This window comes from Ruditapes philippinarum, unplaced genomic scaffold, assembly GCF_026571515.1.
Source record: "Ruditapes philippinarum isolate M1 unplaced genomic scaffold, ASM2657151v2 ctg483_1_1_1_1, whole genome shotgun sequence".
In the NCBI taxonomy this organism is placed as follows: Eukaryota; Metazoa; Mollusca; class Bivalvia; order Venerida; family Veneridae; genus Ruditapes; species Ruditapes philippinarum.
This window is the reverse complement of record NW_026855476.1, coordinates 148,606-174,384: the sequence shown is the minus strand read 5'-3', so window position 1 is coordinate 174,384 and position 25,779 is coordinate 148,606. Positions and strand designations below refer to the sequence as shown.

The window sequence follows — 25,779 nt, the reverse complement described above, 5'->3', positions numbered from 1 at the left end:
ATAGAATTCCGAGTTAGTTTAAGGTAAAAGGTAGAAAATTATTCTAAATAGCTTTAAACAAATATAGAAAAGATTCTTTATTGCTTTGTTGCCAAGAAATTCTTCAAGAATTCTCCCTTACGGTGGGCCGCTTACGGTCACGGACATTGAGATTTTTTAAAGAAAATGTGGAATCATATCTTTTATTCAAATGGGAGTCAACTAAATTGTTGTTGAAATAGTTCATAAAAAAGATATTTTTTATAACATATGAAATCGAGGTTAATTAACATTCTGAAAATAGTCAGAACAGGCCCGGTGATAATGCATTTTTAGTGTTCAGTTTACCTGATTTTATCCTTTATTTGACTGTGATGCAAAACAGATAATTTTTAAGTCACATAAATATATTTTAGATAGTTTTTTTTTTTTTCAAAATCTTTAAGGAAAGTGAAATAACACTATTTATTATATCTGTTATAAATATCAATTGACGTTTTAAGTACTTACCGCTTTAAGTCATCCCAAATTACTGTTTTCTGGTTGATATAACAAGGAATCACGTCTATTAAAGCCTTAAAGTATCATACACTGTTGTCAATTTAATTGAGCTTTTAACCTATCTTATGATATCTTACAAAGATGGCTTTTGTACATGCGCTTTTTTCATTTAATTATTAGTCCCTCATAGTTTCGTATATATCTGTTATACATACAATTAACGTTTTAAGTACTTACTGCTTTAAGTTATCCCAAAATTACTGTTTTTTGGGTGCATTACTTGATATCTATTAAAGCTTTAAAATATGATAAATTGCATATATCGTTATTGCGTTTTTGCACTACACAGAATGAGCATGCGCGAAATGCAACATTCGTTCCTATGGAAAAATCGTAATGTAAAAAGGTCCATAGCCATACTATGTGACAAAGGTAATTGCATCTTAGTATGTTGTGTAGCAGCTTAAGTTAAATATTTAATTTAGAAATGAAGTAAACAACATTTGGATTTTATTTCATCATTTCATATATTACAATTTTCACATCTTCAGTAAAATGTATAATGATTCTTAAATGATAGGACATTTGAAAATGATGTTGTTTTGTTTTTCCCAGTCTAAAACAGTCTGATTTCCTGTAAAATTGATAGGGGAGAACTAACTATAGAAGAATTTTCATTTGTCATTTCAAAATTACAAACTAAAATATTGGAATCTAATCGACCATTCTAAAAAGAAATGTAAAGGATAGTTGTTGCCATTTAAAATATAAATATTAAAAAACGGTTATTGAATAAATTGCAGGAGATAGTTCTTGCATTTATAAAATAAAATGTAAAGGAAAGTGTACAGGATAGTTTTTTTAACGTTCTAGTTAAATTGCTCAGATATTTAAGTTCTGTTTAACAATACCTTCTGCCAAAAAACATTTTACACAACTTTCAGATCTAATTACAATTTGTAGTCAACAGTTTATCTGTACGAAATCTGATGTGGTCATGGTATTATTTTTACAAAAGCTTTAGCTCTTAAATTTGGTTTGCAAACCATGGTCATGCAACTACATAATTAGGTAAAGAAGCAGACGCTTGTTTTGGTTTTGTTCAGAGGGTGAGTTGTCATATTACAGAAATTTACAATTTATATGCATTTATTATTTTTCGATGATTTCAATTATTTTAAACGATTCTGGGATTGTTTTATCAAATCATTTGTAAATAAAATTGTTATATGTTAATTATACGATTAAAAGCATAATTTTAAGACCATGAAACTAGTTCACACCTTAATGTGTATTGATCACGTGATGGTTTCAGTCAATGGCAAAACATCAACATAGTCGGGCAGAGAAAAGGTTTGCAATTAGTAAATTGATAATCTTTATGTAGCAAACAAGCTTTGAATTGCAAGTATTAAATTCATATTATATTTTCGGCAGAAGAAACTATCCGATGAGGACCAAGCATTTTCGTATCGTAAACAGTATCACGTGATTATCCCAAGCACCACCGCGACGCGGGAATTATAGATATAGCTAATATGGGCGCGTCAGGGAATACCTTTTTATATCGATTTGTAATAAATATTTACAAACCGTATCTTTTGTGTTTTATTGGATCAATCGATAAGAAATAATGATGTTTTTTTGTAAATATATAATAATTTTTTCAAATCTGTGACTATGATTTTCAATGAAATTCTACCTTTAATATATTAGAATGGTTTTAAATGCTCTGTAAGATAAAAAAAAGAAAGAAAAAAGATCGTGTCCGTGTTGGCTATGTTTTTTTATAAACAGGTTACCAGATTTACGAGTTCAGAAAACAAAGAAATACTCGAGCAAAAACGGATTTTTATTGTTTATATTTCTATTTATTTTATGCCTTTCAGTGGATTACTGATTTATCCGTGAAAATTATATTTGGTAATTTCACAGTGAAAATTATCAAAATATAATTTCACTTTTTTCAATGACGAAACTACTTTTTTAAAATTTTCCACATGTGGTACCTCAATTTTATTTTTGCTGACAATTCAGACAATGTCAGGCTGTTTAAAGAAAAAGGAAAGCTGAAATTGATAAATACCTTAAACGTCAAAAGTAATAAAAAGAAGAAAACTTACTTCTATTCATTCAAATTCCAATCACCAAATTTCGTCTCTAAATTTTTTGTTTCATTTTTACAGTCTGAAAAATACATTCCTTCCACATGCAAACTGCTCTTGATGACATTTGGGCATATTAAAGTATCCTACGAGTAATAACTGCCGTATGCTTTATGAAAAATTGAAAAGCAATGACAGCTACAGCTCGTAGAACAAGTAAACCAACCCAGCGTTCCGAGCAAGTTCCAAGTCTTCCATTTTCATAGCTGCTTTTTTTCATGTTTTCACATCTGTCAACACTTAATTTTTGTCTGTTTCAATCCTCAAATATGTTTTCTTTTCTTTTAAAAAAGGTGTATGACTAACAATTCCAAATGATATCCCTCTGAATCAAACACAAATTATTTTCCTCCCGTGAAATACACAACTTTAAAAAATGGCTGCCGCTTACATTTAACAAAGCCAGGTCTAATATAAATTCGCAGTAGGTAACAGAAATATGGATGGATGGTTGGAATTTTCTCCTACACGAATTGTTTGTTTTTTATTATTAAAACAAGCGATCATTCATATTTTTTAAACAAAATAAATAATATCACTGTCATTTAATGTTGATTGTCGGACTTATTTTTCAGCTCAAGACTTCTTGTTTTTAATGAGAAATTCGCACGAAATGGGGCTCTCAATGGGGAAACAGATTTTAATATTTATGTTAATATTATGGAAATTTCGTTTAAACTTGTTTTTTAGCATAAAATAAAAAGAAAATTTGTTTGTTTGTTGTGTAAGATGTAATTTTATTTCATCTCGTGAACTTTAAAAACAGTATTCTCACTCGTGGCTACGCCACTCGTGAGAATACTGTTTTAAAAGCCCACTCGATGAAATAAAATTTCATCTTACACACAAACAAACAAATATCCTCTATTTATGTGGGTTTGCAAGATTTTCATATGGTCTGTTAAGTGGAAGAGTGTAATTTTGTGTTTATATTTGAAAGCAGTAAATTGGTCGTGCATTGCTTTTTTCTTGAAATCATTTTTTCTCACCTGAAGGCATACAACTTTAATATTATGATACATTTATTCATGGATTTTTATTACAAATAAATCCATGATTTTTTACATTCCATGAAAATGTTTAAAGATATAAAATATCTGATGACATGTTTGTTCATTTTACATAACACCTTTCATGTAGCAAGCATAAAAAGTCTTCACGGAAGATAGTAGGCAATCGTACCTATATAACATACGAATGTATGTAATATTTTTCTTGTTTTAAGTAAGAATTTTAGACAAGAACTTTCTGAGCTATAGATTTTGTGCCAAGATAACGAGACTACCAATAACGTTAACGATCATACGCATGAAAATATCGAAAAATCCGGTACCCTCAATTTATGATGTTCATTAATCGTCCAGAGTTTTATAATTATGATCATTGATGTGTTCAGTTGATATAATTTTTATAGTATGCATATATTTGTGCATATTAATCAAGTATTTACGCATGTATAAATATAATTGCCTACCGTCTGCGTAGATTTTGATGTTAATAATTTCAAGTTCCCTAACTGAAACAGGACAGGTTCTTTTAGAACACATAAACCTTACAGTGTTTTTCAAGATTAATAACCATTGTTAAACCTAACCATTGATAATTCATTGTAACTAAAGTATTCCTATAAGACAATTTTTTTCGGATTTTCTGCGGTTTTTCAGCATACCCCTCTGTACGTGTTGCAAATCCGTGGAGTTATTATACCAACAAAACGTTCAAATTCCGTTTGATTTCGTTTTATTTAAACTCTTATTTTTTGAAATATTTTTTTAAAATCTTAAATGATATTCAGTTTATTAAAAGATAAAAATACTTCTTGTTTTCCTTAAAACAAAAGGTTACCTTCTTGTTGTCCGTGTTGAGGAGAGGGGACCATGTGGACCTCAAGAACTTCAACTGTCTTTCTATCAGCAAGATGTACAACAGCAGGATGCGACAGAACTATACCAAGTATCTTAGATACAGCGACCTTCTTCCCATTTTTCATTAATACTTTAATGGAGCCTTTTTTACATCCTTGTATTCTAATGACAATACTTCCTTCACTAGAACTATGCAATAAACAATCAGTGTCGGAGAAAAGTCTGTCGCTTATCTCTCGCTGAATTTGATAATCAGTAAGCTTTTGTAAGATAGATTTACTTTTCTTTTTTGATTTAATCTTTATCTTAATTTCAAGCAGCATATCAGAATCTGGAAGGAGAAACACAGAAAAATCTGGTTTTACAATCAATCAGAATCACACAATTGCTAAGAAGGATACACATGAAGTTATTATTGAAATAAAAGTTTATTTGTCCTACTACGGATATTTCTTTGCAAATTGTAACAATGTTTCTATTGCCTATACAATACTTGGGTATGCATAAGATTTCGTTTGTGCATCGCGTAATACAAAAACAAACTCCTATCTGTTTGAAACCATCTTGATTCTAATTCTGTGACATGTGCTTTACTGTTTTTAGTTGGGACGTAGCTTACAAACCCGAAATTTCCAACCATACAGGGTAACACCCACTGCAGTGACGTTTCATGACCACTATAATTATATGCTATATCAATTTTTTACATTTTTCAAGGAAGTTGAATTCATAGTGATCATCCGACCATGACCGACGCATAACCGCCGCGAGTGAAATATAGTGATCTGTTTTCTGAAAACATTGATTTATTGCGAATAGAAGAGGAGATAAGAAATTTATTTTTTGAAAATCATGTGTAATTTAGCTTGAATTACGGTATTAGAAATGTAGCGGATATAATTTGAAAGGTCGAGTAATTCTATGAATGGTCCATAGTAATTCTATGAATGGAGATAATTTAAGCGATTGACGGCTCGCAATATTCAACTTACTCATCTGTACCTTATCATCACATATTTTTGTATGATATTCCAGAAATTTTTGAAAAAGACAATTTTTATGGAATAAATTTTGTAGTTTATAATTGTAAAAATGAAAATTGAAATAGAAATAGCCAGAGATGTAGATAATCTATGTCTCTGAAATATGTTTAGCCTATACTGAATGTAAAGTAATTAGATGAATCCGACATCTTCCGGTTTACTTTATGACCTACTTGACAAGCATATCAGCCTGTTTTGCCCATAAGATAAGTTTTAAAGCAAAATATGTTATGAATTTGATGAATAATAATAATAAGTTTATTAATTGATGTCAATTCGTTCCCGAGGACTAAAACTTTCGTAAATAATTTCGGAGTAATTTGAAAGATCTCGAATCTTCCGCCCCAAAGACATTTCGACCCTACTGTAGCCTAATCTGCAAAACCGACAGATTTTACAAATTGATATTACACAGATGTCTGCCTTTACAGGGAAAACCGGCATATACGCCTACAATTTGTTGGTCTTGTCACGGCCGTAACGTCTCTATTAAATGGGGAACATTTTTTATCTTATTTTTTTCAGAATAATTTCATTTTTATCTTTCATATTTATACATTAAGTTATTCAATGAATAAAGATATTCTATGGAAGATTAGAAAAAAAGATTTAACCCTCAATATGAGCCATTTAGCTGTTAAGTTTAGCCCCTGCAAATACTGCAGGTCTTGTGTTATTAAGACATTTGAGGTAGAAGCACTGTCCTATTATTTCTGACTAAACTCTTATTGATTGCTGATTGATTCTTCATACCCACAAATGACAAACGAGCATTATTGTCATATTTTATTTTAACCGCACCACCTAGTGTTCCCCCTTTAACAGCCGAATAGAGGCTGTTTAACCTAGCCCAAAATAGGTATATTTTCCCCTAAAACCCCTGTGCACATTCTTCACCAGAACGATGACTTAACTATCAGCTAGAAGACAGAAAGCTGTTTCTATAGATAGCCTTTGCTATGACCATGCATGTTAAAGGAACTCCACTGAGGTTTAAAGCCTAAAACATAACATTTGAATTTTTTACATAAATGAGCAGGGGCACTTTAAACAGAATCTTGAAAAATTATCTTGAAATATATGATTTTTCCCGCAAACCGGAGGGATGTAAAAATAATATCCGTACTGTAAATTAAACTTTCATCTTAATCAGCTAATATTAATTTTTTCAATGAATGAAATTTTTATTGAAACTTATGAAAGATTTCGATGAGACAAAATTTTGTACAACTATTCTACAGTAAGGACAGAGGCAAAGTGATGTTTTGGGATACGAACGTTGCGTATGCAAATGAGTACCAAAATATTTTGGTGTGCAAATTAGGTTACAATATAATACCCCTGAGTAAACACTATTAAAAAATATTTTAATATTTAAACACTAATGGGATATCTGTTACGACTATAATACTTGTTTTCGAAAAATTTTTACATACACATTTATGAAAAAAATACTGTTTACCATCGTGTATTGAGACTTGATTACGGGTAGGCAGGCGAATTGGTTGGGCCATTTTTCGTAACAGTTTTTTCAGCAACTACTTATCAGAGCCTTATGATATTTAGTATACAGCATTAACACGTTGTCCCATACATTGGGACTTGATTTCAGGTATGTCGCTCGTCCACTTCATGTTTACTGACTTAGTTAAATTCATAATAATGGTCAATGGAAGAATTTTTTTATAACAATTTTCTCAGCAACTACTTATCACAGCCTCTTGGTATTTGGTATACAGCATTAACATGTAGTCACATACCATGAGATATTATTTTAGGTATGTGGCTCATCCGCTTCCCGTTTGCTAACTTAGTTAAATTTTCGGCATTAATTGAAAATGGAAGGAAATTTCCGTAACAGTTTTCTCAGCAACTATATACCACAGCCTCTTGATATTTGGTATTGTGACTGCATTAATACGTGGTCCTAAGATCAGATCTATCGCTTATCCACTTCCTGTTTACCGACTTAGTTAAATGTTCGACATTAATGGTCAATGGTAGGAAATTTTTGTAACATCACAACCTCTTGTTTTTTGGTATACAAATGCAACCTGGTCATTTTTGTCATCGACCCATTTTTATTGAAGTATTATCCAAATTTGTACTTCGTCTTGTTAATTATGATGTAATTGTTAAAATTTTCATGATGTAAACACGCTACAAGGAGTGTATTTTTAGTAACCTGTACTTTAAAGAAAAAAAAAGAGAACAAATTTTACATTTGACACTTAACTTTAAATGACATTAAATAATTTTATTAACCTGGTGCTTGTTTTTAAAAAGAAAAATACTTTTAAGATCTATTCCTTAAGGTGAGCGATATAAGGCCATCATGGCCCTCTTGTTTAATTATCTCCCTTTATAATACATGTACTTAATTATGCTTGTCCAGAGAAATACTGGAAAAGAGTTGATGGAATTTGACTAAAATTTTACACAGCGAAAACATTCAAGTGAAAGGAAGTGTATTTTTAAAGAACCATAATTTCTCCTAGCTTAACTTTACAATTATCATCTCTTATAATACATCAACATTTAAAATATTGGTTTTCTGAAGTAAAACTTTTCAATGATATCTCACTCAAACTAAACACAGTTGTAGAGACTAGTGAGCAGAAGTGCTGTGTCAAATAACCAAAATTCTACATTACTTAGTTTTTTAATTATCTCCGTTTATATTATTTCATGATACTTGTTCAGAGAGAGGATTAAAATATTAAAGGAATTTGATTGAAACTCCATACAGTGAAAGAGATAAGCATGAGAAGTGCAGTGAACAAAAGCCATCATAAGTTCTAATGACATGGCCACATTCATATAATGTGATGCAAAAATATTAACCATTTGAGTGTTTTCTTGATACTGTTACAGAAAATTTAATATATTTATATCACAACTGATTATTTTTTCATAGTTTTGTCTCCCTTTATTATGTCATGTGTTAAAATAGTCGCGCTAACAGTTTCCTCTGGTAGCTCTTATTTCACTTGTTGCTCTTGTCAAAAAGGGCCAATAACGGTTTGTGAAGGACCTACACGTACAATGTACATGCAACCTAAATATTATATTTGAACATGTGTGTCATAGAATAATTGTATCAACTACTGTTCATTTACTGAATTGTGCAGTTTATATTCATCAACCGGCAACACCCTTCACTCATTGAATTATATGCCCCCGAAATGGTAAAAAATGTTAATTTTGATCCTTCAAGTACGTCCCAACTGCAGTGCCTTCAGCACTTTGATTATACTACAAATGGCTATTAAGAAATGTCTAAATGATTATATCGTTATACCGCGACATTCTACTGCAGTGCGACACGAAGCAACTATGGATGATTAGTTTAGGTCATATTCCCAAAAGTACTTAATTTGACAGACAGTGTTTTTATCATTTGTATGCAATGCGATTAGAGCCGAGATATCATTGTATTTTGTTACAAATATAACACATGGTTTTCGAAATTGTAAAAGAATAATTTGAAAAAAGCAATAATAAATTACCGTCTGTCAATGAATCGTCATCGTCATCGGGAATATTACAAACAGGAAACTGGTCTACATCATACGGACTGGCATCAAGTTCCCCTGTGAAATAAGATCGGAGAAATAAGGCAACATCGAAGTATTTACCTTTTAACTCCTTAAATGTCGTAATACATGAAAGGGAAAAAGTCATTAGTAGGAAATTATGCACACAAAAATCATAAAGCCAAAAATAGTACGCAACAGACGGGACTTGAACCACGGGTTTCTGGACTTCCTTTTCAATGTAATAACAACTACACAAATCCTACTACTATGTGACCTCATCATTTTTATTACCAGAGCGGCGAACTATTTACTGCAACTTTTACCGCTGACTGGCTGAAAAAGCCACAGTTTTCTTATTATGCAAACACATTTATTATATGTTTACTTTATATTTTATTTACATTGTATATTTTAAATCATTATCATTTATTGGCGATAGTTGATATGTTGCATAATAGTCATTAGTGTGTCTTATGCTAACTCGCTGAAACTAACGCGTATACCAAGTGCAGAATATTGAATTTATCACCCCAAACAAATACTGAAATGATCTGAAATCTCAACCAACTGCAACTCAAATTAACAAGCATTCAAACAAATTCCTGCTTTGCACTGTTGAACTAGTAGAAACTCTTTTTTTCTGCCTTGATCAGTCATGATACCAGAAATACTTAGTGCATTGTTAGATTCGCTGATTAATAAATAATAATAATAATTTCGCAATTTTTGTAACCAAGTTGCTTTTTTATTCATTGGTCTTTGTGAGGAATGTATTTGATTTCAACTGCTCAGTTTTTAGTGGAAAAATTATACTTAAACTTATTTTGGACATTTGTGGAACATCCTTATTTACTTATCTGGATTAAACAATTCATTAGTTTATTTAGGAGGAAGTCACATTATTAAGTTTAGATAAAGGTACCGTATCTCATCTGTACTTTTGTATTAATGAAATATTACAATTTTGAAATTAGTTATAAGAATAAATTGTATATCATTATAATTTGTTTTTGCTGTTATACATTTTGACGATAATAATTGAAAATAGATTATTCGCTTTACCTTCTTTCTTGTCACAGCTTCTAAACTGCTCATGTAAACCATCTTCGCCAGAGATTTTCAGCGCGTTTAAAAATATAACATACCCCCGAGGCAGATGTGCGTCATTCATCAAAATTTTAGTAAATCGTTCAACTTTGCTTTTTCTTGTTTTCTCTGAAATAATGGCTTCATATTCATCTATTGTAAACTCCTCAGCTTGAATAAAATGATCAAGAACCATTTCCGGCTCTAACTCATTGATAATTGTTTTCTTGTATTTCTTTAGTAATGCATGTGTAGTCAAGGTTGTCATATTTGGCGTGTCTGAAACTAAAAAGTCATTGTTACATTGAATGTACGACATGTATAATAATACTACATTAGGCCGACCGTTTTGTATAAAATTCATATTGTTACATAATTATATTTGACGCTTTGAATTGCGTCTTCTTTTGTAAGAAAAATAACAACTCATTTATTGCGTCTAATCACGTTAATAATTTATAGTCAGATAAGTTTGTGCTTTAAACAACAACAACAACAACAACAACAACAAACATATAATCAAAAATGTCATAAAATGTACCAATATCAGATGCATTAGTTTCCTTTTCTAAACTTTGTCGAATATGATCATTTTTGGTCCTCGTCAAGATCTCAAGAAACTTCTCATATGCTTTATTCTTGGAACGTAGCAACATTCGCAGAAAACAGTCTACCTTTCTTCGCCTCGAACATTCGGCGTTAATCAAGTCTACTTGATCTTGTGTAAAAATCTCTTCTGCGATGAAGTAATCAAGAACTTCGGAGTCCATGTCCAATTCGTCTTTTAAATATTTGAAGTTCTTTAGGATAGTTTGCTTATCCTTCTCCAATACACCCGACTGTGTTCTTGTAGGCTGAGTTGGCAATGAACTTTTGCTGTTTTGCTTTTGTGTTTTAACTTTTGGTTGTTTGCTAGTAACAATTTCAAAATGAGTTGATAAACTCTTGTTTGTTCTTGTGACTGAAAATAAAGAAACTGATGATTTATTCCATTAGAGAACTTTCAAGTAAATGTAATCTGAGCACAGGCTTAAATAAATAAATAAATAAAATAAAAAGTGCCATTGACAAAATACGCCAACCACAAGCGCCGCTGTGGTTCACATTTTTATCTTACGTTTGAGCTATTTGTGTATGATTAAATGATCAATAATCATATTTTCATCTTTTTTGACCTTGGACTTCTGTATGTGACCCTGCCTACCATGCATGTGTTACCGAATTGTCCATAAACACAATTCCATATTATTTATCTGATCTCCGTGAGATCTTGGCCACAGACAAACTGAATTTTATCTTAGATACGAGGGTTGTTCAAAAATTTCTTGGATTACAGCTCTTGTGTTCTTATTTCTTAATTTGCATACAAGATTGTTTACAGGAGACAAATATTGGAATATACAGTGAAAAAATCAAAATAATATGATTACATATAACGATTCTCTGACAGTTACAAATATTGAGGGGTACACGATCCGGCGCACGCTGATTAAACAAAATGACGTTCGTGACGTCGCAATTAAGGTGAAAAATTTCACCGGCGCCAATGTTTCTGAAAGTACTCTTTTGAGTGTTCAATGTCCCCGGATCATATAACCATAACCATTTTTCTGTTTGTAATGATGAAGAAAGAAAGAAAGTGAACCTTTGAACCAAGTAATAAATGACAACGAAAGTCCACTAACTTTTTGAACATACCTCGTATATCAACTCACAATGGTGAACACTTATGCAAGTCATATTAAAACCTCTCAATACATGTAGAAGTTTTGCTCTGGACAAGCTCTTCCTTAAACTTTAAGTGTGACGTTGACCTTTTATACTTGACTATAATGTAGCATGTACGATTTCGAGCACAATGCATTTAAATATATATATCCCTACCATAACGTCCAAAATAAGAAAAAAAATACCCTGAAGAATTAAAATAATAAGAATGAAAAGGTTCGTCAAGAAGATGATTGTTTGCCCGAAAACAGATAATATTTCTAAGTTATTAAATTGCTTTCTTACCATCTACCTCTTCTTTTAAAACACCATTTCCAGCATTAAAGGTGTATTTTCTGTAATACAAATACAATTTTGCTAAACAACCATTTCTGTAAATGTTTTTGTTTTATTACATTTTCAGTTGCTTTTTTATCCCGATAAAAAGTTCTTAATAGAAAAAGTGGTCTTAAATAGAAACACAATAATTGCTCTATATTTATGCTGTATTTTGTACTTCGGAATAGCCAAGCGTTGCAGGATTAAAGGATAGCTAAAATAGTCTAATTAGCTGCATATTTCTGTGGTTTAATTACTTTTTGTATCTATAATTAAACTTTAACACATCATTTCATTTGTTACAGAAATAATTATAAGTATAATTATTTTCAACACCGCGAAATGCAAGTGGTTAGAAGAACCACTTCTGTAATCTGAAAATTTACGTCACTTTGATAATACATTTACAGTAATGTTCAGGTGAAAAAAGAAATATAACTGTTTAATGTAATTAATATAACGAAAGTATACATAAAATTTGTCAGGGAAAAAAGGATAAAAAATAAGCATTTAGATACAAAAAAGTAATGTAAGGATTTTTTACCTGTCCTGACATAACTTGTCTTTCGTATTGGTTTTGTTTTCGCCAACGACAAATATGGGGACCCCATTCCTCACAATTCCTTCTCTGTTTTCTGAAAAAAAAGTTTCTTATTACTTACAAACTTCTAGTCTGATCTAGTCTAATCGAAAACCCATGTCATTGTATTCATCTATGGTAATGTTTTAAACGATTTTCGGACTGAATATCCAAATTGTTGATTGCATAGAGTGAAATGAATTCGAACAAAACAGTCTTAACAGTCATTTTAGATAGATGCCAGGCATTTCAAGATCCTTTAATCAGAAGCCTACAACAATATTTCTTCATCTTCTTGAGAAAGCTCAAAGCGTTTCGTGTTTAACCCAGCTGTTGTTACATTAAAATTGTGATGTAATTCACGACAATTCTTATGGGCATTTTCAAACTAAGGTTTCAAAAGCAATTTTATTTTTTGTTGTAAGGCATGACCTCAATTTCTCAAAATATACATATATACTAGTTCATATTGTTTCAGCGTATACATGGAAGGGATGTGCTTTGGCAGATTTGCAATTAATGATGGAGGTAGTGTCTAGATGACTCGCTCCATCAACAACGTAATTACTATCTGGCAATCAGTATTAAGACGATTACAAAAGGTAAGTTAAAAGGGACGGTTAGATACAAGATGGTTTATTGAAATTTCGTCCATTGGTTCGCGTGTTCAACGTGCGGCGCGAAATGTCTGTAAGCATATTCGAACAGTTAAATATGATACTTTGCACGATTCGTTGTCAATAGCGACACCACAACCTATATTGTTATCACATTTTCGTCTTGTCGCTAGCGACAATATAACGAACAACAGCGTTCCAAATCAGCCACCATAGTATGGTGACTGATTTGATACACTTTGCGCGTTGCTTTCGTCTTGTTGTCCTGTCTGTAGCACGCCAAACGGCACGTTATCGTGTGGCGCGATGTCGCCCTGTCGCTTTGTTTATAAGCCAGTCCTTCGATTTGAGCCGAGCGACAATGTGACATCGCGACAACACGGCAACGCGCCGTTTTGTGTGCATCGTTAGCGACAGGATGACAAGACGAAAGTCTGATAACACGCCGTTTTGCGTTTTGTCGTGCTGTCGCTCGCGACAACACGGCGCACACAAGCGTTCTAAATTAGCCGCCATATATAATACCTGATGAAAATCAGTGTGTTCTACCTAAGATTCCAAATAACATTTTAGAACATTTTGAGCAATACGACCAGCCATTATCTTATTGTTATTGTAACTATCATTTTTTTTTTCTGCAAATGATTTTTCTTCTTTATCTTACGTTGTTTTTTCTCTCTTTCAGATAACTGCCATTTTATATGTAGGTAATCCTAGAAATTGTCTATGATCAATCATGGCAAATATATTTACCTGCAGAAATTACCTTTTCCCTTCGGCACGTACAACAGTAACTTCCCATCGCAGCATTTAGAGATATTTCATACATCCTTCATACCTGAAATAATCCGCTTCGTGCTCATTATTTTTTTCATTTATTTTAATTAAGATGTTTAATGTAACTGTATAAATCATCAATAACAAATTAGAAGCATCTTATTTAAAGAAGTGCTAGACAAACCAGTCTTTCATCCCCGTGTAATTTCTGGTCGTGCTCCTTAAATGACCTCATTTATGCGCGTTCGTGTACAAAGACATGAGAAAACTTTATTTGTATCTAGTCTTCGGTGGTCAATTATTTCACCCATCATTACACACAGCTTGAGACAAGCGTTGTGTATTAAATGACGTCAATCCCGCAATCCTTTTACGAATAAATTGCATTTTAGGATGACGTGAGTTTACTGTTTCGAATGAAGTTGTAAATTCATACGCTACTACAAGACAAACGTGCTTAATACAACTTTAAGTTTTCATAATTTATTCTCGAACGATGATTTTATAGCATATATACATGCTAGCTGTTTTCAAAGACGGAAATATCTAGCTTTCGGGTAACTGTTTAGCGGTAACTCGACAGAGCCTCGTTACCACCGTAAACCTTTACCCTTGAGATATATTTCCATTCTGTACCGGCAGCCAGTGTATGATTCTTATAATGTCACCACTAGGACTAGGACCAAGAAGGATTTATTGTACCGCTTAACTAGTTGGGGAAAACCATCTTATTAGATCCAAATTAGTTCCTTCAAGCAAGGTTCGTATCTTGCCCAGTTGTATTTTGTCTTTATGGGCATACACCTTAATTTTTTGTTATGCGCATGCGTATGGCGGTGTTTTTTTGAAAAGGCTCGAAAAATATCAATATATTTGGACTTATTGGGACATTATTAAGTGTTAGAAAATATTGAAAGCCCATTAGTGTTATACCGGTATTCAACTATTGTGGATGTAAAATGAGTTATTTCTGATTCTTTAGTTTGGAATGTATGGCTACTAAACGTAAAAAGAGTAAGAGTTCAACTGACAACAAAGAGGGCATTGAAAATAAGAGACAAAATATGACTTCTAACCAAACGTCACCAGCGACAGGTGGGATAGTAAATGGGATTATAAATGGACATTTGAACAGCGCATATACAGGTCAGAACTATATCAATCCTGGAACTTTTACATATAATGACAATATGATGCAAAATTCAGGTTCACCTGTGTATGGTCAGTGCACGCCCCAAGGGGCAATGACAACGCCAAGTGCACCTATCTCACAACAATCAACAGCACACATTGACCCATTTTCCCTCATTCTTCAACGTATTGACATGGTGGACAATAAACTGTTACAGTTAGATTCAATTCAATCGTCAATTAACGTTATAATGGGGCGATTAAAAAACGTGGATGACAAGATCATTACATTTGAAAAGAGATTTAACGGATTTGGAGACAAGACGATCTTTTGACTCTACGAGCGGGGCTTTTGTCCTATGTGAAAATTTCATGGGGGGGGGGGCTTTTGTCCACCTTGTCATTTTTAGACGGGGGGCTTTCGTCCGGGGGGGGGCTTTTGTCCTACACTCCCCCCATGAAATTTTCACAAAGGACAAAAGCCCCCCCCCATGAAAATTTTCACATAGGACAAAAGCCCCCCATCAAAAATACAGGTAGGACAAAAGCCCCCCCCCATCTTTTTTCACACGCACAGGTGCTCAAATTCATCAAATTTCGCACAGACTTTTAAATAAAAATGAAAAGAATTTGTTTTAATGTTTATTTATTATGTATATATTGAAGTGATAACAAAGTTTATGATAAAAAATTAAATAATGCATGCATGCGATACCGAATTTATAGCTTTTCATATACACAACAAGGGTCAGAAGAGTAGTAATGTTTAATCACTTTGGTAAAGGGATCAAATTAATATCCTAAGCACTATGTCACCTACATGTGATGTCCATACATATCTTTTAAACACATAAAAACACAACTTTAATACACTATATGTAAATTTGATTGATTATGGGGGGGCTTTTGTCCTACCTTTACTTTTTTATGGGGGGGGGGGGTGGCTTTTGTCCTATGTGAAAATTTCATGGGGGGGCTTTTGTCCACCTTGTCATTTTTAGACGGGGGGCTTTCGTCCGGGGGGGGGCTTTTGTCCGTATCCCTCGAAACGGTCTTGCGAGGATTTCACAAATTTTATCTCAGAATACGATGCGAAACTTTCACCAGTAGAAACACGAACATTTTGTTAAGTGGATATAACCCTATCCACTCATTTAGAAGCTTTCAACATAGGCGGGTGAAACGAGAAAGTGGCGGTGTTATTATCTATATAAAGAGCAGTATTAAAAAGGGTGTTAAGCTGATACGAAATGATATTGATTGTATTGTTTGGATTAAACTAGATAAATACTTTTTTCAAACTGACAATGATTGGTATATAGCGGCGACTTATATACCGCCTGAAGGCTCGCCGACATATAACGTATATAATATTGACCTGTTTAACAAACTCGAGGACGAAATAGGTCACTTCTCACAATTAGGTCGGACGTTTTGGATAAGTGGCCTTAACTGTCGGGTAGGTCAAAAACTTGATTTTATTGAACACAAGCGTATTACAGACATTGAACTTACCGACACTTTAAACAGTTCCCCAAATCGTCGAATTTCAATGGATAACCATAGTATTAGATACGGTGATTATTTAATAGACATGTGTATTATGAATGGAAGAGCGGCGAATGATAGTGATTTGGGTAATTCTATACTTGCTATACGCATAACGGCGAAAGTGTTATAGACTACGTGGTAACGGCTTATAGCAATTTTCAGTCCATTAAAGATTTTAAAGTGCATCAATATAATGAATATTCTAATCATTCACCAATAACGTTCAAAATAGAACTGATGTTTGTACGCATTGTAGTATAAGTCAAAATCAGGCAAGGTCTTTTTATCATTGGAATGATAATGAAAAACATCTCTTCAAAGCGGAACTGACAAGTGGAATGAACAATTCAACAGACTCTTTAAAAGATAGTGATGCACAAGGGACAGAAGCACTTGGTATGACTGTTGCAATGTTCACAGACTACATTGATTCACTGTTTAAGAAATCTATAAAGGTAAAAAACTCAACATTTCTCGACAGTGAAATGACTGAGCGAAAAAAGTGGTTTAACATTGAATGCGAAAATAAACGGAAGCGATATAGTGAGGCCCTTAAAAGGTACAACTGTGATAGAAATACAGATAATTTCGAAAAGTTTCGACGCCTTAAAAAAGACTACAACTGTTTCGTACGAAAAACAAAAACGTTATATAATATAGGCAAAGGGAGATAAATGAATGAAATGCGTCGTAAAAAGCCAAGAGAATTTTTGAAAATGTTTAATCAGGGCAATAACCCAGTCGATGAGAGTGTTAATTTAGATCACTTTTACAATCATTTTAAATCCCTGGACGCGAAAGTTGATGATAACGACGATGTACAAGAGTTTCTAATCAAATTTGACAATAATTGTGATAACACGGAGGAAGTTACATTCGAGGAATTAGACATGCCAATTACGGAGAATGAGTTTCGTAAAGTTGTTAACTCTTTAAACAGAAACAAAGCCGCTGGGTTAGACAATATGATAAATGAATATTTTAAAAAGTGTATTGACATCCTTTCCGAACCGTTCTTGTCGCAGGTGAATTCCCGAGTCAGTGGTCAGAGGGATTAATAATACCTATTTTGAAAAACAACCATCTAACATTGCATTGGGAATCACGCTACTAAGTTGCCTGGGTAAAATATTTACAGGAATAATAAATGAGAGAATGAAAGTATGGACCAAAAATTATGACAAGCTCTCTGGTGCACAGTTTGGGTTCAAGTCGGGTCACAGTACTACCGACGCTGTTTTCGTTTTATCTACATGTACTATCATACAGAAGTATACTTCACCGGTAGAAACCGGCGACTATATTTGTAACAGTTTAATATTATATCTATGGTAGGAGAAGGCCTTAAAATCTGAAAATAAAAGCAAATCAATTATTGAACTATTAAGGACCACAATTATTTTTCATAATCTTAGAAATTCAAACATAAAGTAACGTTGCTCATTGAAGTGAAATATACAAATAATGAGATCTTAAAAAGCAACATTACAATTTTCATAAAATGAATTAATAATGTATCCCTATGGACCAGTCATTGAATTTAGGGATACTACTTTTTTCTGAGTGTTAAGCGTTGCTATTTTATGATAGATAAATCATGAATGATATTTGAAATGACACATTTAAATTATTTGGTTGTTTATATCTTATTTGACCTATTATATTTCATTATTTTATCTAATTATACTGTTCCTTTGTAAGAATCACGTGACTACACGTTGTATGTTATTGTTATAAAATCTATTAATAGTAACAGATTGCTGATAAGACATACAGATAACTTGTGAATAGCCTGGTATTAAGGCGTTGATATTTTAACAAATTACAGATTGTCAATAATTTGTTGCAAAGTTCATGAAATTGCTAAACATGTATAGGCATTTACCTTGTTAACTGTCAGTCTTTAAGAAATATCCTACAGTATCACTTACTATGTGACTTAATCTCATGTAATTAATGATTTTCTCGTTACATTTACACAAATTCATGGAGGCTGACAATTTTGATGTTGTTGTTGTTGTAGTTGGTGATTGCGATTTTCACGTTTATGTGATAATTAATTACTCATTATAGGACTGAGTTAACCATTAGAAAATATACCTTAATATTGTTTTGTCTCAGAAACACTTCACAGTCACTTGAAATTATGAATTATTGTTATATTTTACGATTTTGCTTTTAAATAGCAAAGCTCAATTTCGAGCGTCTGTAACTCAGCCACCGTTCAGTAACCTATTTCGTTGATTATATGAAGATCAGTCACTTTTTGTCATAGTGTTGTATATCAAAATGATTGCTATTTTACCAAGAATTGTATTTTATAAGTTGTACATGCATATTACTTACTTTTGATGAGTAAAAGTCATTATATCATGAACGTTCTCAGAAAATGAACGGTAGCTTGTAATCCCTGCCGTTTACCGTTCATTGATTTCATTGGCCAACGGTCGCCGGACAGTAATTCATTGGTTAAAAGGGTCACACCCCTCTTTCTGAGACTTCATCCATTGGTTGTTTTAGATCACGTGGACACAGACCAAAGCTAAAAAAAACGGGCGGCGACTAGTAAAATTCAGTTGCGTACTGTTCTTTGACCGGCAATATTTGAAAAGTCAAAGAGTATTTATACTTGATAGTATAAAGTAAGTCCGTCTAATCATCCGTCCATTATGTCCGTTTTATCAGTATTCGAGTTGTGTCCACTGTTATTAGTATCGGATAAGAATCTATTGACATTAATCCGTTAATAAATTATCGTCTGCAACATTATATACTGTATAGATTTATTTAGATGCTGAACGTTATTTATAATTATTAGACAACATCTTCGTATAATAATATATTTTTAAGAACTGTTAAAACAATAAAACTATTGTTAACTTTAAAACTCTTCTTGGTAATTCTAACTACCGCCGGCTATTACAATTTTTTGCTTATTCATAACATACGCGCTATTTCATACTCAATCGTCATAGATTAACGCAACATCTATCAACGCCGGGTTTCCCATGTAATTATCGACTAATGATAATCCTATTAATAGACCCATTAGCACGTGACCAACAAATTATATGACTTAATCGAAATCGAGGCGAAGATGATGAATGTTGAAAATTTGACGCCATTTACTATTATAAATTGCGTCCAGCAGCACAATTCTCTGATGCTCACAAACTTTATCAACTTTAGCTAATCAAAAAAGTTGATCAAAGTCACTCATCATGCAATAAATTTTGTCAACGAGTGTAAGTTTTTAATCGGAAATGGTGTTTTGAAAGCGAGGCTCCGTAACTGTTTTTTAGAAACTAGTTTGTCGTTGCATAAGTTATCGTTATTTTAATTACACCCGTAATTTTCGGGGTGAATACTAGGTGGCGCTTTGATCAAAAATTGTATTTCCCCAGGCTGTCGATTTGCCGAACATAAGCACATAAAAAATCGACAGACTGGAACCCAGGCTAGGCAAAAGGTATGGCTGCTGATAAGTTTCATATTTCATATCATTAGAAAGGTCTGTATACATTAAAGAATAAATTTTCAAAACATTGTCATTTTTTCTTGGTAAAGTGTTAAACTTAGCCCTTTCTGGTTTAGTTAAGGTTGAAAATCATAAAATAGATTTATGCTAAAGAGGCATAGTGGTTTTCGTCGTCTTCGTTATATTCCGTCGATTTCCGTTGCGCAGGTTACCAAAACGGTATAACGGAAGGGATCCGGAATCTTATTAGATACAAAGAGAAAACTAATAAAATATCTTTGTGCTTTGTGTTGATATATTTTATCGAACTGAAAGGCAATTAAACGTTAACTATATCGTATGTAACGAAAGGAATATTGATTTCAACTAAATTATATATATTTTTTCGATAGCGCATAGGAATATTTTTTTACGGTAGAATTGCATTGTTTTATGCAATAATTAAAACATATATATTTTCAGAGTCACTTCGCAAATATTAGATGACTGTTAATTATTTGGCAGTAATTATTGGATTCTGATTATACAATACGGATTTCGATGTCTAGTATAACGGCCGGTATATGTATAAGGTAGAATTACAAGAAGAATAACAAGCATATCACTCGCCATACAAAATTAATCAAAATTATGAAATATGAAATAAAAAATGCTAGAAATGAAACATGATTGATCAACTTCTGTTTCATATAATTAAAAGAAATAATAAAAATAGTTTTATGAAAACTGCAAAAAGGATTTTCGAAGATTCGAAATTGGCCTACTAGGTCACAACTCCGTCATACTTACCACCTCTAGGCATCGAGCAATATTAATTGATTTAATATCGAGATCCATACTATCAATAAAACCTTTAGCATTAATCATAATAAGTTACGTAAACTTACGAAACACCTCCTGAAAATTAATGAGTCTCGGGTCAATATTGCCAGACAATACTTGCTTATTTAATAATCATAGCAGTTCCTTGACAATATTGCTAAGCTAGTTTGCTTCATATATGATGCTTTATTGTGAATAAACACCTCTTTTCTTTATTCTTGAACCATTAATTAAACTGATTTTTTCTTATACTTATGATAAAACAATCACTTTTCTATCCGGCGACTTGATGCGTTAGCATCAAAACATCTACTTGTCTATATACTTAATCCTTTTCGTAGACGACAGTGTGTTGCATAGCGAAACCCCTGAAGCTCTTCAAAGCAATCTTAACCAGGTGTAATGTAAAAGATGGCACCTAACAGTTAACGTTGAAAAGACTAAAATTATGGTATTCCGAAAGGGTGGTCAATTACTAAGAAATCAGGCTTGGACATATAACGGCCAGACCATAGACATTGTTGAAAACTTTAATTACCTAGGCTTTGTAATGAGCAGTGGCGGTTCATTTCGAAAAGGCATAGATGCGTTAGCAGATAAAGCTCTTAAATCAATGTTTTTTTCTCAAAAACATCCCTCGAGGGATGCAAATACCACTACATATAAACTTTAACCTTTTCGATGCTTATGTAACATCTATAATGTCATATTGTTCTGAACTGTGGGGATTTAGCTAAGCAGAAAGACTAGAGCGACTTCATAGAACATATCTTAAATGGACATTGGATGTAAAAATGAGTACGAACATTTATGCACTTTATGGTGGAACGGGACGGTTTCCATTAGTTTTAAACAGAAAAGTAAAAATAATGAAATATTTTTTCAAACTATTAAATTCACATGATAAGAATTGTATTTTATATTCTGTTTATAATTTTCTATTTGAGTCACATGATTTACAAAACAATTGGTTATCAAAAGTCAAGACTATGTTGGAAGAGATAGGTTTAATGATGTCTGGTGTTTTCCTGCATCTGTTGTTAACATAGAGTGCTTTATTACACAGTTTAAGTTTAGGCTTAAAGACATTTATATAGGACAGTGGAGAGAGGCAGTTAACATTTCAACGGCATGGACTCTATATAAAGAAATTAAACAAACTTTTGGAATGTCTGAATACTTGACAATACTTAATAATAACAAATTCAGAAATGTATTGGCTAGATTTAGACTTTCTTCGCACTGTTTAACCATAGAGCAGGGTCGCCATAGAAACCAGATAAGAAGTGAACGAAAGTGTGTTATATGTACCAAAGACGATGTTGAAGGACGAGTTTTATTTTGTGTGTTTATGTGAGAAGTATAAAGACTTGAGAAAATTATATATTCCGTCCTACTTCAGAAATCGTCCTAGCATGTTTAAGTTTATTAAATTGTTAGATTGTAATAATCACAAAATATTGTGTAGACTGTCAATATTTATTTCAAGACCTCTGAAAGTAAGAAACAACCACATTAATCTTGAAGTTTAATAATATCAAATGTTGACTTGTGTGTTATACATATTTGCCAATTTGATTTTACGCTTACTGATTACATTGTATATTATTTTCCTTCTATGCAACTTACAACTTGTTTTGCCATTTTCATTTGCATGCGACTGAATGTACATGTATCATATTTTCATGATTGATGATAAGCTGTATATGCTTAAGTCAAAATAAATATTCTGTTCTGTTCTGTTCTTAATATATCAATTCCTATTCGAGAAGTTTTCTGTGGTCAAGTGAGAAAAACATAATCCCTTGACGGATGTTAAAAGTGTCATGATTTTTTATTTCTTCGTTCTCTAAGCTCCGTCCTTGATTGTCACCGCATTTTGACTTCATACTTTAAATCTTGAAAATTTGAGTACTACTGCAAGCAATGGCGTGTCCAGTTACTTGTACAGCCAATATGTTTTGCAAGGTCGTGTACATGCAGAGGACACTTATACTAGATCACTAGTAATTGTAGTTTAAGAGTAACAGATGAACGGTTTATTGAGTTTTGACATTGTCAAGTACAATCATTTCGTGCTCACTGACCTTGATAGGAATCAGATTCGTGGACGACTTCTAATTGTTCTGTGCATGTCGTAATTCCCGCTTACCAAACCCTTTATCTGTTTTAGTCTTAGGCTATTTGTTGTCATGTCATATAGGCATTATCTTATTTGCTAATAGATAAGCAAAATGCTGGAATGTATTGTCTTCGTTGGATAAGGAAAAGAAAGTAGACCTACTTGCTTTAGTTCTATAATGATAGTATATCAACATATTTATAACCGAGGTTTATTTTACAGGTTGTGAGCTTTTATTATAATTAGTACAGAGGTTCAGCTTCCACAGGCATAAACTGTTTTTACATTCGTACTATTTTGTATAAAACGATAATAAAACAATGCAAAGGCCTTTTATTTAGAATTGTTGTTTATTCTGTCTTAGGCTATAGGTCTCTTGAAATTATTTTTGTTTTAAGTGAATTAGAAAAAAAAATTCAAACTTACTGACTTTAGGAGAAGCTTGCTCGCGGCCGCTCATTCCACCTCTCCTTTATAAATAAATGTTTAATCCGGTTTTCATATAGACTATATAAGACACAATGACAACTTGTAGATTATTTAAAAAATTTTTTTATGTCGAACCGTATTCAAATATTTTGAAGATGACATAATCCAATAGATGATTCTCCAGTCGAGTATTAATTGATATCAAACAATACAATACAATTATGTCTATACATTAATTACCTTTCTTCTGATACATTTTATCCAAAAGCTACGTAAAAAAACTAAGGAAGGAAATGTAACTATCCAAGATGAGTTTATAATTATGTATCATAAAATAAATTATGATTTCGTGGTCGTGTGATCCTATTATGAAATCAATTAGTTAAAGATTTAAATTTTGATCTACGGTCTGTATTTAACACAAATTACAGATAGGCTTTGTGGATTCTAATTTGTATTCAACAATACGATATTATAATAAGATAAAATATAATTCTTTTCATGAAAATATACTTAAGGGTATTAATAAATCTCTATAATGTGTAGTAAGGTGTTTTTTTAATATACCGTTACTTTATAAAGACAATACCGGTATATCAACGCGTCAATTTATTATAGTGGAAATGTTTATCCACATGCTGTTATGAAACTGACGAAATATAAGCTTCACTTATAGTTATTATTCAGCAATACATCCTCATTAAGAACCTATGATAAAAAAGAGAAAAACTTTGAAACTTTTAAATGTATGTATCTACTAAACAAAAATCACATTGCATTTTATACATATACATATTGTTTTTGTTTCCCAGTGCGAAGTGGGAGAAAGAATGGGATTTTCCTCAAGTGTCTTTTCAAGAATATAGGTCCCAAGAGTTTGGTGTGTAAAGAAAAGTACCTCGTCTTTTGTTATCATTTTGTGGTGCTCAATGCATTGTGCCGTATTATTCGTAATAAACAGACTGTCATAAACCATTTGAATAGCCATACGTTATATTCACCGTACTGTACAGTGTTACCTCTAATTGAGCGTAGGTTCGTATATCCGTTAAGGAAGATTTTGCAACTTTTTATTAAAAACCATGTTCTTCATCAGGCGCATATTTCGTTATATGTAGACAAAATGTCTCTAAACAACTGCCAAATTATTTATTTTTGACTTCATTTGTTATTTAATCGGTTATATTAAACTTTTGCAGTAGGTAAATTATGATAAATATTTATATAAAATATTTTAAATGATAAGATATTTTTAATGAAAAAAGTAAAATAATAATAATAATAATAATAATGATAATAATAATAATAATGTTTAGAGCAGAACTGTTTTATTATGTCCCTCATTATAATTCATAGCGAAACAACAGAATAGTAAAACACGAAAATTTTAATTAATTTGTCTCTGTGAAAATTGAAGATGAAAACACTACCGCTATAATCAAATCGGTGTATAAATACAAATGTACATTAAAGATGCAGCCTCCAGATCAGCCAAAATATATCAATAAAATCCAGCTTAAAAATGTGCTAAGATTCTAGGAAAAGTAAAAGATTCAAGCTTCAAGTATTGATTTACATGTAATATGTTGATTTTTTCAGTAATTATATTTATATTTCTACTGCGTTACTAACGCGTTACTAACGCATTAAGGGCTTATTGTACATATTTTTACATCTGTTTGGTAAACTACATATAATATAAGTGACATTGATAATGTGCAAATTGCTTCCTTTTGGTTACTTCACAATTTATATATATTTCCCCCCTGGATCACGAACTTTCAACATAGTTATAATGAAAAAGCCGGAAGCACAACAAAGGACTTTTCTACAATAAAGTAAAACTCTTCTCTGAGACAGCATGTTCAGATAAACCAGCTTTCTTATTTCATTAGGTGTCACTTCCTTTTGGGGATTTAGATAATAATACATGTATATGAATAAGACAAAGTCTCAAAGCGAGCTGTCTGATAGAATTTATTATAAATATGTATAAATATAATAAATATTATGTATTTAGCAGAATTTTCATACACTATTCTGTACAC

The 25,779-nt window shown here is 32.2% G+C and overlaps 1 protein-coding gene across 1 annotated transcript in view; it reads right to left on the bottom strand.

The window, feature by feature from the left end:
* The window catches only part of LOC132743463 (uncharacterized), a 39,586-nt gene extending 15,506 nt beyond the window's left edge, over positions 1-24,080 (bottom strand). Inside the window, exons 1-8 of the mRNA XM_060731984.1 lie at positions 23,972-24,080; positions 14,175-14,259; positions 12,769-12,859; positions 12,192-12,241; positions 10,720-11,139; positions 10,155-10,463; positions 9,063-9,146; positions 4,491-4,841 (exon numbers count right to left, since the gene is read on the bottom strand). Of these exons, the coding sequence (XP_060587967.1) occupies positions 4,491-4,841; positions 9,063-9,146; positions 10,155-10,463; positions 10,720-11,139; positions 12,192-12,241; positions 12,769-12,859; positions 14,175-14,250 (1,381 nt within the window). The 5' untranslated portion in view covers positions 14,251-14,259; positions 23,972-24,080. The remainder of the gene's footprint in view (positions 1-4,490; positions 4,842-9,062; positions 9,147-10,154; positions 10,464-10,719; positions 11,140-12,191; positions 12,242-12,768; positions 12,860-14,174; positions 14,260-23,971) is intronic.
* Between the last annotated feature and the right edge of the window lie 1,699 nt (positions 24,081-25,779).